Below are 15,085 nucleotides of genomic sequence, written 5' to 3' on the forward strand. Positions count from 1 at the left end.
CTGTTATGATTGTTTAGTCTCAGTTTAAAGTTGGTATATAAAAGATAGGCAGGAAATCTCTCTAGAGATAAAGGTTGACTGAGGCAGACAGCTTGGTCAGAGTGTTTAGCTGATATTTACGTAATGACGAAGATGGGATTCAAGAAGCTGTGATACTGCGTTCTGCTAAATGTATGACAATAGAATGCAATCTCTTTAAGAACAGAGACTATGGAAATCCTGGAAGCTAGCACAGTGTCTGGCACATAATTGGCTCTTGAAACCTTCAGACCTGTATTTGGTTCTAGGTTCTTTCAGGATACTTTAGTCCATTTACATTTATGAGATGAGGCTATGCAAAGCTCTCCCCTTGCTTTTAAGTACCTCTTTATTAATGAATGAATAAATTTTTTCTTAAGAGAGAAAGGCATACTTTATTTTATTGTGTTTTGCTTTCTTGCACTTTGAATTTTTTACAAATCAACGGTTTGTGGCAACCCATGTCAAACAAGTCTATGGGTACCATTTCTCCAACAGCATGTCATCTCTTCATGTCTCTACGTCACATTTTAGTATTTTATAATATTTTATACCTTTTCCTTATTATTATATGTGTTATGGTGATCTATGATCTGTGATCTTTGATGTTACTATTGTAATTTTTTGAGAGTGCCAAGAACTGCAACCATTTAAGATGGCAAACTTGATAAATGTGTGTGTTCTGACTGCTTCATTGACTTGCTGCTCCCCCCCCAAAGCCTCTCTATTCTCTAAGACATAACAATATTTAAATTAGGCCAATTGACAACTTTACCGTGGCCCTTAAGTGTTCAAGTGAAAGGAAGAGTCACACATCTCTCATTTTTTCAGTCAAACACTAGAAATAATTAAGCTTAGTGAGGAAGGCATGTTGAAAGTCAAGAAAAGCTGGGTCTCTTTTGTAAACTAACTTATGGGTGTAAAGGAAAAGTTCTGAAAGGGAATTAAAAGGGCTACTCCAATAAATGAACAAATGTTAAGAAAGTGAAACAGCCTTATTTCTGATATGGAGAAAGTTTTAGTGGTCTGGATAGAAGACCAGCCACAAAATTCTCAAACCAGCCACAAAATTCTCTTAAACCAAAGCCTAATCCAGAGCAAGACCTTAACTCTGTTTGATTCTATGAAGGCTGAGAGGTAAGGAAGCTGCAGAAGAAAAGTGTGAATCTAGCAGAGGTTGGTTCATGAGATTTAAGGGAAAAAAAACTGTCTCCACGAAGTAAATGTGCAAGGTTAAGCAGCAAATGCTGATGGAGAGGCTGTACCAAGTTATCCAGAAAATCAAGCTAAAATCATTGAAAAGGGTGGCTACATTAAACAATAGATTTTCAATGTAAATGAAACAGCCTTCTATTAGAAGAAGATGCTATCTAAGATTTTCATAGCTAGAAAGAAGTCAATGCCTGGCTCAAAGCTTTAAATATCAGACTAATTCTTTTGATAAGGGCTAATGCAACTGAAGATTTTAAGTTGAAGCCAATATTCATTCACTGTTCCAAAAATCCTAGGGATTTTAAGAATTATGCTAAATCTACTCCGGTTGTGGTCTATAAATGGAGCAACAAAGCCTGAATGACAGCACATCTGTTTACTACATAGTTTACTAAATATATTAAGGCCACTGATGAGACCTATTATTCAGAAAAAAAGATTCCTTTCAAAATATTACTGCTTATTGACAATGTCTCTGGTCATCCAAGAGTTCTGGTGGGGAGATACAAAGAGATGACTTGTTTTGATGCTTGCTAAAACAACATCCATTCTGCAGCCCATGAATCAAGGAGGGATTTTCAACTTTCAAGTCTTATTATTTAAAAATACATTTGGTAAGGGTATTGCTGCCATGGAGAGTGACTTCTCTGATGGATCCAGACAATGTAAATTGAAGATCTTCTGTAAAGGATTCACCACTCTAGATGCTATCTAAAACATTCATGATTAATGACAGGATATCAAAATATCAGCATTAACAAGAGTTTGGATGAAGTTGATTCTAACCCTCATGGAGAACTGGAGGGCTTTGAGACTTTAGTGGAGAAAGTCACTGCAGATATGGTGGAAACAGCAAGAGAACTAGAATTAAAAGTGGAGATCGAAGATGTGATGGAATTGTTTGAATCTCATAAAACTTGAATGAATGCGGAATTGCTTCTTATGGATGAGCAAAGAAAGTGGTTTCTTAAGATGGCAATTATGAGTGAAGATGCCGTGAACACTGCTGAAATGACAACAAAGGATTTAGAATATTACATAAACTTAGTCGATAAAGCAGTGACAGGGTTTGAGAGGACTGACTCCAATTTTGAAAGAAGGTCTACTGTGGGTAAAATGCCATCAAACAGCCTAGCATGCTACATAGAAATCTTTCATGAAAAGAAGCATCAAAGCATTCAGGAAATTATATTGATTGTTGTCTTATTTTAAGAAATTGCCACAGCCACCTCAGCCTTTACCAACTCACCCTGATCAGTCAGCAGACATCAACATCAAGGCAAGAACCTCACCAGCCAAAAGATTATGACTTACTGAAGGCTCAGATGATCATTAGATTTTTTAGCAAAATCAGTGTTTTTTAATTAAGTTCTTTACATTGTCTTATTAGACATAATGCTACTGTACACTTAATAGATGACAATATAGTATAAACATAACTTTTATAAGCACTGAGAAACCTCAAAAATCCTGTGACTCACTTTATTGTGATATTTACTTTATTGCAGTCGGCTGGCACTGAACCTGCGATATCTCTGAGGTATACCTGTATATCTAGGAAGGCGTTTGATGCGATGAATAACATGATAAAAACTGTCATTTTTGGTAGGGAATCTGGATTGCCCCAGTAAGGCCAGCAGCAGGCAAAGTTAAAAACAGCCAGATTTTGTACTTGTGATCTTCTCTTTGTTTGTCCTTCAAGCCAATATTGTATCAAATATTACTCTCTGTTATGTATGTATATTTTTTTACTCTGTCCTTTACCCTAGCCTTTAAACATGATAAATCTCTCTCATCCTCACTCTCAAAACAAACTCTTCTTGTAGGGCAGTAGATCAAGAGAGGTTTTACAGACTGTTGTGTTAAATAATAAGTACAACTTGAACATGATAATAAGCTTTGAGAATAAAATAAAGTTTCAGTTATACAAGATGAATAAGTTCTAGAGATTTGCTGTGCAACACTGTGCTTATAATTAACAATATTGTATGGCAGATTTACAGTGTATTAAGGGGATAGAGCTCATGATAAGTGTTCTTATCACAATAACAGAGTTGGAGAAATCTTAGGTCTAAGATAAAAAAGACAGTAGAGTGCGGTAAAAATAGGCAGGAAAAAGTGGGGACAAGAGTAGGAATGTAAATTTGGATGTAAGAGAATATGAGAGGGCAAAAGATAGAGATGGGGAGTACATGTAGATGAATTTCAGGGGGAGGACAGAATAAATCATACAGTACTTATTTATTATTTGTTAATAAAAAGGGTTGAATGGGTTAATTAGACAGTGTTTCTGAGTTCATGCATTCCTTCAGCAGATATTTCCTATGTGCTGTCTATGTGCCATGTACTGTGTTAGGCACTAGGAATTTGCAAGTGAGTGATACAGCCATGATTTCTGCCTCATGGGATTTAAAGCTTAATCATGGATACTGTGCTGATGATTCTGTTTCCCTCTTTTGCCTGACACCCTCCCCTTCCCCCCAGACTCTCTGCCTTGCCTTGTGTACTGACTACTTCACACTCGGGCTTGCAAAATGGCTTCTGTTTGGCTTCAGCCATGGGACCCACCAGAGGAGATCAGAAGGCATGAGGAAAAAGAAGTTAGGTTATGAATTTTCTAATCCCTTCTTCAGCTATGTTCTCATAATGTCTGCATCTCTATGGCTACAGTGACTCCAACTCCCATTGTGTGACCCTTGACCCACTCCGTATCTCCAGCTCTCCCTCATTCTGATAACACTGTCTCTTTCTTGCTCCTTCAGGCTTAAGTATGATAATCAGTTCTTGTTATTACTAGTCAGTGTATAAATGCCTCAGTTTCTTATCTTCATCCTCCTAACCCTCCTCACAGATCTTCAACTTGTCTCTTTATTTAGCTCTATGGAACCATCTGAGTTGGATCCTGTTTACAGCTGGGTTCCTGACTAAGATAGATAAATTTTTTAAAGCAGAGAAATACTTATGTAAATAATTTAAAATTGTTTTAAGGATTATAAAGGGAGGAAAAAATAAGTATTTAGATATAGCATAATGGGCGTGAGTTAGACAAAGTGGTTACAAATGGCTCCTCTTCAGGAAGTGATACTGAAGTTGAGGCCAGAGGATAAGTGGGAACCACCATGGAGCAAACAGGGGAAGAGGAAACACTGTTTCCAGTAGAGGAAACACAAGTGCAAACGCCAAGAAAAGGTCTTGACCTGTCCACTCCAGAATTTGGTTATTATAGTCCAGGAAGAACATCGGTTAAAACACTCTATGAGGACACACTGAGGGGGAAAAGAGTCTGAGTGGTAAGATCCTGACTGAGATCCAGTGACAGACACTAAATTTCTTGGAACAGGCAAAGGCTCACCAGAGAACCATGTAGTTGTGAGTGTGGGAAGAAGCTCAGGTGAGCTGTGGGAATTAAGCAGCTGCTGAGACATTAGTTTGAAATTGCTGTGATCATGTTGGGACACAGTGATGATCTATACCACATAACAAGCTGTGAAGGAATGAACACATGTCAAGATATTATTTCTTTGATCTTGTTTCACGAGGGTGGCAGGTTTGTCTTTAGGTAGAGGTATATCTCTTTATGTTTCTTTTTTTCATAATTGTGACATTTCATAGAAAGGATATCAGATGATCAACAGAGATTTTGAGTTGGTGTATCTTATTTCCACTCTCTTTTATTTATTTACTTTTGAGAGTAGGGTGGCAAAGGAGTAGAGAAGTCGAAGAAAATAAAATATTAAAAGAACATAAAATATTTGACTGTTGCATATTACCTAGTATAAAAGGGACTTTAAGCATCAATTTACTAAGCATATTTTGAGGCTTCCAAAAGCAGCCACATCTAACTTATTAAATAAACCTGCCTGGGGAAATATTTATATTGTTTTTTCCCTATAAATCTAGTTTTCTAATTTGTTTTATGATATGACCTTCCTTTGTTTGTGGCTTTAGTACAAATTCTGGCATCTAAGAATTGTCTAACTGCAGGATGTACTAAAACCTTTGTCATCAAGCCAGAATATATTATATTTGCATTCGTCAGAATTGAACTTTTTACTTGGAACATTTTCAGACTTACATGATACCACACATGAAAAATGGTGAAAAATAAGATTTTTAAGGTATTATTCAATCTCATGCATTTAAGTAACATATTTAGGTTTGGGAGACTTCCTCAGATATCTGTCCAAATACCTCCTAGATGCAGTTTAAGTTTTGAAATGTATTTCTACTTGTGGGCATCTTTTGCTTAAAAGATGGACCATGTGATAATTTATTTTTCTTTTAATCAATTGTGATGTTTCTTAAAGTAGAATTGCACATACATGTTATTTCAATTAGTCTTGAAATTAAAACACATGGTGTTTACTATGTTCATCCCCTAAATTTCCACTTACTAGCTAAATTTTTCATGTTTATTAATATTTTTCTCACCCACAGGCTAAATCTACTTTAATAAGCACATTTATGTAGCATGTTTTATCTCTAAGTATTTTATAGTTATGCTGTGGGAGTTAGCTCATTGCAACTGAAGTTAAGTGATTAGTAACTCTGATAGAGATGCATTTATGCAAATTATAATTATAGAATCTAGAAAGGACCCTGAGGTCTTATCATCCTTTAAAAAACCAAAATATCAACACTCAGTTTAAAATAAATCATAATAACTCTAATCAAATATAACCAAAATTCTACTCCTGCCCCTGATCTCAATACCCATATTGTAAATATCATTGACAAGCGACTATATATCATGGGATATAAACCCTCAGAAATAGATTCATTAAGGATAGCAGGCACTAGAGTGTGATATAAATTATCTCTCTGATTTGGGGAATGATTACCTGTTCTACATATTGACAGCTGGCGCTATCATGTTATTTTTATTTCAGAAGATACTGAAATAATAAATTGACTCACTGTAACTATTACTATTATAATTTTGATCTGTTGTATTATTATATATTATCAGAATCTACATTCTATACACGAGGAGCAGATAATACCTCATCTTTTTATCTTCTTTTATTTATATCATTGCTGAGTGAAATTTAAGAGTGAGATTGGAATTTTAAGACAAGCAAACAAAGAGATGTAAAGCTTTTCTTTAAATAAGTTTCCTCTATGTTAAAATAGCAAAATTGTATACATCACTGTCCATAGAATGACTAGAAAGGTAATTACAATTGGTAACTTTGTCAATTCCCATTTGCCTTTCTTTTAAAAAATGAATAGCCACCACGGAGCTTCTGGGAAAAGGGAACCTAGCAAAATAAATGATCCAAAAATAAGATATGCCACATTTTAATAAACAATTGTGTCCAATTATGGAAGAATATGTACTTACTTGCCAAGTGCAAAGCACTCCATCTTAACAGTTGTTCCCTTAGCAGCTGTAACCGTGAAAGGAAAATGGACCTCAATTTTCGGCTCATATTCTCCCATCACACCTTGGAAATAAAGAATAGTCTTTAAGCATCAAATGAATGTTGCAATTTTTTTTTCCAGTCCTGGAGATAGAAAATCACTGTGGTTGGGCTGTTAATGTCTGTTTGATGAATGCTAATTTTTTTGATACATCGAAATAAGAGGCACACTTAGGCTTAATTGTTATGATGAAATCCTAGTCTTCCCTTAAGGCCTCGATTGCATGCATGTCCACTATCATCTAAAGTAATAATATTGAAAGTGTTAATCAACACTGGTATTATAGCTCATTGACTGATTATCCTCCAAAAATAAATAACTATGAACATTTTTCATGGGAAATAGTGTGCTGATTTTTTTAAATAAGAAAAGGTTATCAAAATTTCTCTCATGATTGCCAAATAAATTAATATTCATCTATTAAATCACATATTTATTGAATATCTATAATATGCAAGGCTTTTTGCTAAGCATTGTTGGAGTTACAAACATTAATCAGTTGTGTTCTCAAGCACTCAGCAAGTATATTCTTAAAGAAGAAACAACACACTGCATCTCAAGTATGGCAGGAAATCAGCATATCAAATTTTTGTAATTCAAGTGATGAGTGCCGTGAATGAGGTATTTCTTATCTGTTATGCACATCTGAGGAGATTGTAAGAATATTTAGGATTTGGATGAGTGGGGAAAAGATAGGAAAGAAAGTAAATGGAGCTATAGGAATAAAAATAAAGATATGGGAAACAACCAGAAATAACAATATCCATTTTTCTGGCATGTTGGTATGGGAAGGGAAGTGATACTAGGTAAATTTGGAAATATAGATGAAATTCAAAAAAAAATAAAAAAATAGAGGACCTTGATTATCTGAATAAGACATTCCAACTTTAATCTGTAAGAAATTTGGAGCCACTGGGGTTTTGAATAGGAGAGTGGCATTATGCTGAGATGTATATACTGGAATTAGAGCAGAGACAGGTATATCAATTACCTTACTTCATTAATACAAGATAGAAGTAATAAAGGCCAGAACTTTAATTGTGTCAGCAAAAACAGAGAAAAATGCACTGGATGAGGAAAACCAAGAAAGGATTAAACTGGTAAAAGTTGGCACACAGTAAGGTATAGGGATAATGGTGTGGGCAGTATCAGTAATAACACTACAGTTTTCAGCTTTGGGGTTTAGGGGATGTCAATTTTAAAAAAGAGCACCTCTACAGACAGAAATCTGAGGATTTTCAATTTAGTGGTATTGAGTTTGAAATATCTACAAGATATTCAGAAGAAAGTGTCTGACCACACAGTATAAATAAGAGACTGAAGCTGAGGATGAATTCTAGACAGGTGATAAACACTTAGAGTCATCATTTACAGGTGGCAGTTGAAGCCAGAGATTGTAAAGGGCTTTTATCCACCAAAAAACAATGCACTAGCTGAAGCCTGGTGGATTCTTCTGCTAGTGCCATCAGATAGCCCTTGAGCTAATTTTCTCCCCAAAATAATTTTTAAAAGCCCCATATGTATAAAGCACCACATAGAAAACAGCTGTGATTTAGCATCGATTCTTCTCTGAGGAGACTGTGCATGTGTTTGGGGGTGCCCATGTTTATGACCATGTATGCTTGCCTAGGTCTTTATGCATATGTGGCTCTGTGTGCAATTCCTTTGTATATGTGTGTAGCATGAGAAGAGAGAGGAAAAAACACAGAGTAAGATAAATGCTATAAGACATTAAGGTCAGATGCACTGGACATGCAAAGAGAGAAAAAGTGTTATCTTTGGCCAGGAAGATCTTTTATGTGCTATCTATCTATCTATCATTTATTTATTATGGGACATTTGAAATAAGCCTTAGAGGAAGAATGTGGACAAGTATAGATGGAAAGTGCTTAAGTTCACTTAGGACGGGAAGATTATCTTTGTCTTTTGTACTACATTTTTTTGCAAAGTAGAGAAAATGTCACTGATGTTTTCATCACAGAGATTTGGCTTCTAGACCTGGCTGTGCTAATGATGGGACTGTATCACCTCTGACAGGTCAGCAACCTCTGGGTTTCATTTTTCTAATCCATAAACTGAGGGTATGAAGGGAATGACCCTTAATATAATGTCCTGCTTTAACAGGTTAACTCCCTAGATTGCTTCCTAGTCTAAAGTTTGCTGCACATCAAGAGCCTGATAAATCGCAAGTGAATTAAGTGGATAGCACTATTATGTCACCCAAAACAGAGGTTTAAGCACTTCTCCTCTATTTCTTCCTTTTACCCTTTGTCTCTCCTAGCTACTTGAATAGCAGCAGGATTTGGCTTGCTAGTGATACCTATAAACTCACCTGAGTGTACCTGGTGATGTGAAGCTTATCTTTAATGTTCCTTTACTTGTAAGCTCCACATGAGGACTCCCAGGCATACTGCTCAAGGCCCACCTTTGACTGCTCCCACAAAGCAGACCCCAAAGTTATTTTCTGATTTCCCCGCCCAGTCATAGAATCGATTCTGTAGTGTTGTTCCTTTTCTGCCTGTTCATCTGATAATTCAATAACACTTGATTTATCATGATATTTATTAAACTTAAGCCCCTTACTTACATGGGTCCTTGTGAGCACTGGCGGTTACTCAGTCTTGTAGAGTGTTGGAGAGAAATTCAGGCCAAATTTAGAAATATTTCTATATGTTAATAATTATTCTAGTAAATTGTTCAAAGAGATCTTATGAGAAAGGGGCCTGAATCTCCATAGCTCCATAACACATTTTGATTTCTTTGTTTCCCATTCTAAATAAATAATTTCCTTTAGAATCAACCTTTATATTAATATTTTTGTATTATTTTTATTAAAGAAGGCCCCGTATTTGTACAAAATTTCAGGCCCTTCAAAACCTAGATCTGCCTCCCCCATATAATACCAAAGAATTACTGACACTGTTGGCTAATGGGAGGCAGACACATATATTCTCTCTCTCCTAGATGACATTTATGAATTGCAAAGAAGACATTCTTTTATTGCTATAATCCTTAAGAATGACTCAAAGGATTGGTGCTGCTGGTAGTATTTGGGAAGTAATTTTGCCCAGAGCCTTCTGGTGGTCCTCAAATGATTTCCATTATGGCCAAAGACATTGTTAAGCCTCATTCCAGGGCCCAAGAGGTTGTTAATATCTGAAATATATATATTAAAATAAAATGGTTTGAATAAGAGGCTTGAATAAATTATATTGCTAATTTAAGCTACACTGCAAGGAATTATAGCTTTTTAAAAAAATTTTACTATGAGAATGGTGATATATGGACAGATGAGATTGCTCTTTAACAGAATCAGTCACATTTAGTGGGTAAGTTTTGCTTTACATTGCATGGAATAATTATGTTAGAGCTAAAGTTGGCCTTAGCTTATATAATTTACCTTCCTTCTTTTAAAGATTAGAGAACTAAGCATCAAAGAGGTCAAGTAACTGGCTCAAAATCTTTTAGAAATCCGTTGGTTGGTAGAAATGGAGCAAAAATAGGGATTTTTTGACCTTAAATGTCCGGAGCTATTTTTTTGACATTCCTCTGTTAAGGAACTTTAATCACAGTGTATAATAGTCCAGGCATACCACACGTACTACATTAATCATTGACTATCTGCCCTGGTTATATGTTTTATTTCAGCTGCAATTTTTAATATGTCAAATAATTTGTAGCTTAGCTTGTAATTTCTTGTTTTGGGCAGGGTTTGGTACTGAAAGGAAATGGAAACAGTCCCATAAGACATGTAGCTGAAGATAAAAATATTGGGCTTGCCTTTTCAGTTAAAGTAGCTCTTTGATCTTTTGATTGCCCACAGTATAGAGCTGAATATTGCTCAAGAGACACTGAAATGTGTCTTCACTTCCTTCCCCACACCTGTCTCTCCTAGCTTACTTGGCTGCCCTACTTTAGAATTATGTGCCATTAGAAGATGACCCCAAATTACCCTAATTCCTAATATACAGAAGCTTACCAGCCGAGAGCACATTACTCTCCTTGTATATCTCCATGGTTGTTGATTTTCTTATTTATTCCAATTACTTCCAAAGAGCTAGGGTGCTTTTCCCTAAGTGGAATTTAATTTAGAGCAGTGTTTCTCCAAGCACATTACAGAACAGAGAGCCAATGACATCAGAAAAATCTGGGCAACTTTTTAAAATTTTAGGCTACAGGGTCCAACTTTAAGCCTAATTATGAAGACTTTGTGAAGGTAGGGCTATGAACTCTATATTTTAATAAATTCTCTGAATAATTTTATGTATATTAAGAAAATTCAAAATTGGACCTTTCATGACTCTGACTTTTATCATGTTACTTGTCATTCTTAGAGTGTAATACACCGACATGTCTGAAAAAATGTCATGTAGAGGGTCTATAAACACACTGCATTCATCAGTGTCCTAACATTAGGACAAATTATATCCAACTTGTATGTACTGGTGCTCTCACCAGAGCTGGGTTTTTTCCTGGTTGGCTGGGGACCCTGTCCTGATTGGTCAGTATCTATTCAATAGCAGTTGTTACTTATCTCTAATGATAATTCTGTCTGATACCCATAGTAATACATATTTCTAGGATCAGGGACTCATATCCAGTAAGCCTTAAGAATTTGGCTGAGCTCACAAGTTGGAAACCTTTGGCTGATCTTTTTCTTATGTACAAATAATGGATATTTACATTTTTGCTTTCAACACCTTTTCCAACCATGCTCAACATATGTTTCTTGTCTTCCAAGAATAGCAGCTGTCTTCTCAACACTTCTTTTGGGAAATGTTTTTTTTTTCCATCTTTTCAAACTATATGAGTTGAATCAGAGCTACTACTTTCCCATATAGATTCTGCCTCCCTAGCTGTAGTTATTAACTTGTGTGGGCACCTGACCCAAGCTTGGCTAGTTAGATTACCCTCTTTCCCTGTTCACAGTAATTGATTCATTGATGGGCAGCTGAGGGTGGGATTTTTTAACTAGGGACCAGGGAGGCTTAGTCTTAGTACTCCTTAGTACTAATTAGTACTTAGTACTAAGGAGTACTTAGTACTCCTGTGGTAGCAAAAGAGAACCTACATGTTTAAGAGTTACTGGAGCTTCCACTACGTGGAAGAAAGTTCAGCTTCCACTGAAGAGAAACCACTTTAGATAGACTTAAGAATATAGAGAGAGGAGAGATGTAAAAAGAGAGTATTGGTTGCATGTTAGTTCTACCTGGGATTTAGCTTCTTGTCCTTCTTTCAGTTAAATAAAACAAATTCCCTAATTTGGTTATTTCAAGTTGGATTTCTCAATTGCAACCGAAAGAGTTCTCCCTGGGATGTCACTGTTCCCAGTATAAGTGGTGGTGACTTGATGTCAGATTCTATCTCATAACCTAACTGGGTTCTGAGTCTATCATATTTAAGACACTAACTAGACCAAGCAAAGAACAAGATATAGTAGGGTTGCGATAGTGGCCAAAACAAAGCAATATATTAGATTTATTCTATTTTTAAGCATTTTTTAGTAGAGAATGTAAATTCTAACAGAGACTAGAAACATAAGCTAAATAAATATCTTAATAAAAGAGGATAAATCAAGTTATAAAAGTACAAAGTACTATGGGAGATGAGAAGAAAGAGACATTACTGACCAAGAAGATTGAGGAAAATGGGGAACTGCTTTACCTGTATTATGACAGTGGGATTGGAGTTAAAAGATGTGGTGGTGAAAGTTTAATGACTCTCAGGTGGAAGGGACAGTGTTAGTAAAAGCATAGAAGTGAGATTCTGAGGTTTTATCAGAAATTTAGTTCTATTACATTGAGTATAAAAAGTAGTGAGAGATGGCTGGATGCGGTGGCTCATGCCTGTAATACTAGCTAGCACTCTGGGAGGCCGAGGCGGGAGGGTTGCTCGAGATCAGGAGTTCGAGACCAGCTTGAGCAACAGCGAGACCCTGTCTCTACTAAAAATAGAAAGAAAATAACTGGACAACTAGAAATATACAGAAAAAGTTAACCAGGCATAGTGGCTTATGCCTGTAGTCCCAGCTACTTGGAAGACTGAGGCAGTAGGATTGCTTGAGCCCAGGAGTTTGAGGTTGCTGTGAACAAGGCTGACCCCACGGCACTCTAGCCTGGGCAACAGAGTAAAGACTCTGTCTTAAAAAAAAAAAAAAAAAAGTAGTGAGAGAGAAATTTCAAGTATAAGTTGGGGCTAGATGATAAATAATATCTAGTGACATTATATTTTACTATTCTTGTATTAAGATACCTTAACAATGGCTGGATAAATGTGCATGATTGCTCGCTTCGCATTATAGCTTGAACAATCATTAGGTATCTGATTTTACTTAGAGATAATGCCTGGAGTGAATATATACATATTATTTTTATCAATGATTTCATATTGATAAATTGAACACACAATATGTGTAATGAAGATTTACCCAGGATAAGCATCATAGTAAAGGCCCTGTGAACTGAAGTATAGTTTTCACACTACATGGTCTGCAAATTGAAATATATTGAAATTACTTAAAAAAATATCTTGGGACTTTTCTTTATTTCACCAGAGATATATGTGACATCAGAATTGTCTACATTATTTTTATTTTATAGTGTCTGAGTTTCAGTGGATCTTTCACTTATTATTTTTGTTACTACCTTGAAGAGTCTGAATAGAAATACATAGTCATTGTGCTATGTTATCCCCCTGATAAGGGAATGAAAGACTAAATAATATTAACAATAACAAATAATCATAATAATTATAAAAACGAGAGAGGGAAGATAGGAAATGACTAAGTAGTGTATATTATGCCTAAGGATATTGTGCTCTGTGTGAGACATGTCACTGTGATCATCCTTTCCAGAAATATTAAATATCAACCTCTGATTCACAGATAAATGATGAGAATCCCAACTCCAGCCATAGCTCTGTTGAAACACTGAGGCAATCACAGAACTTCTCTGATGCCAGTTTTTTCATATATAATAAAAGTGCTAATATTGCTGTGGGTTTAGAAATTTAGTACTATGTTAGGAAATATATATTATATATCAATATCTCTCTTTACTTACTATGTTAAAATAAATATAAAAGTTATGTTATTTGGAAATTTTAATCATTTAGAAATGTGTCCAGATTCCCTTTTCTAAAAATTCTCTGATCAGCCACAGATAAGTAACAATTTTGTGAGCCTACATAGACAGAATATATTGTTTTCTCACCTAAAAAAATGTATATTACCCTGAATCACAGTTTCTTGAAGTAAGGCATTGCTATGTAAATGAAGGACTGAAGGATCTTCTGACAAAATAAAATAAATGGCTTGTGTTATCAACAACTAAATGCATCATTTTGAGTAATATTTATATAGGGGGATTGAGAAAAAACTAGAATTTTATTATTAGGAGAAAATGTTTCTCATCACTATTATATACATCCTGAAAATCAGAGAATCCAATAAATTTATTCTCCCTTCCCAAGCATCAGGAATAAATTGATCAAGGGGCTGCTTCACACTATAATTGCTTTCTTCTGATTACTAAATTTTAAGACTTATTTCCTTCTCCTGTTCTCGCCACTATGATTTAGGGAAATACACTCATCTCTCTTCACCATCATCTAAGGGCTCCTTCCATGTTCATCAATAACTTAGAAAAAGATCTTATAAATATAAGGTCAAAAGAAAACAACTATATATTTTTTCCAAACACATAAGCTTTCTCTGGCATTAAAACAGTATGCAGGATAGAGCAAACTTTGAAAATTTGATACAAAGGGGGATTAAATATTCACTTGGAAGGAGAAGTTTGTTGAAAAGTTCTTCTATTTTTAGAAAAGTAGATATGCTTGCTATTTTCATAAATCTCTATGTAAAAATTATAGAAATGTTTTTGTAAATATACTCACATAACCAAAACATAAATGTTTGACATTAAGTCCGTATTTAAAAACTCTAATGGGTGATTTTTAAAACTTAAGGTTTCTTTTACTTCATGAAGTGTGTGTGTGTGTGTGTGTGTGTGTGTGTCTGTCCATTTGTGTAAGGATTGGAGCCTTTAGAATATTAAAAAGAATAAGAAAATTTTGGTACCTGCAAAAAGTTTTGGTACTTTTGACTATTACAAGCTGTCACCAAGACCTACGTGAATATGATTTAGAGCAGCACATAAGATATCTAATAAACCAGAGTCCTCCTTTTAGTAGCTATGGACCCTTCTTTGAAAGCTAACTTGGGCCCAATAATAAGTGGAGAATGATTATATTGACTTGAAAAGAAATTAAATCAAAATAATAATGTCATGATTACAAATGACATATTAATGTTCAGTTCAACAACTAAATGCTTTGAAGATCTCTAAATAATGCTATAACCCACCTTAATCAGAGTAGATTCTTTTCAATTGTGATTTAACTAGAAACTGTGATTTCTATATAATTCATT

The 15,085-nt window shown here is 35.2% G+C and overlaps 1 protein-coding gene across 3 annotated transcripts in view; it reads right to left on the minus strand.

The window, feature by feature from the left end:
- Positions 1 to 15,085, minus strand: part of CNTN5 (contactin 5) — a 1,139,291-nt gene that overhangs the window by 286,206 nt on the left and 838,000 nt on the right. For all 3 annotated transcript variants that reach the window (XM_069469032.1, XM_069469031.1, XM_069469033.1), the window contains one exon: positions 6,575 to 6,677. In XM_069469032.1, coding sequence (XP_069325133.1) covers positions 6,575 to 6,677 — 103 coding nt within the window. The remainder of the gene's footprint in view (positions 1 to 6,574; positions 6,678 to 15,085) is intronic.

Source organism: Eulemur rufifrons, chromosome 6 (genome assembly GCF_041146395.1).
Source record: "Eulemur rufifrons isolate Redbay chromosome 6, OSU_ERuf_1, whole genome shotgun sequence".
NCBI classification, from domain to species: Eukaryota; Metazoa; Chordata; class Mammalia; order Primates; family Lemuridae; genus Eulemur; species Eulemur rufifrons.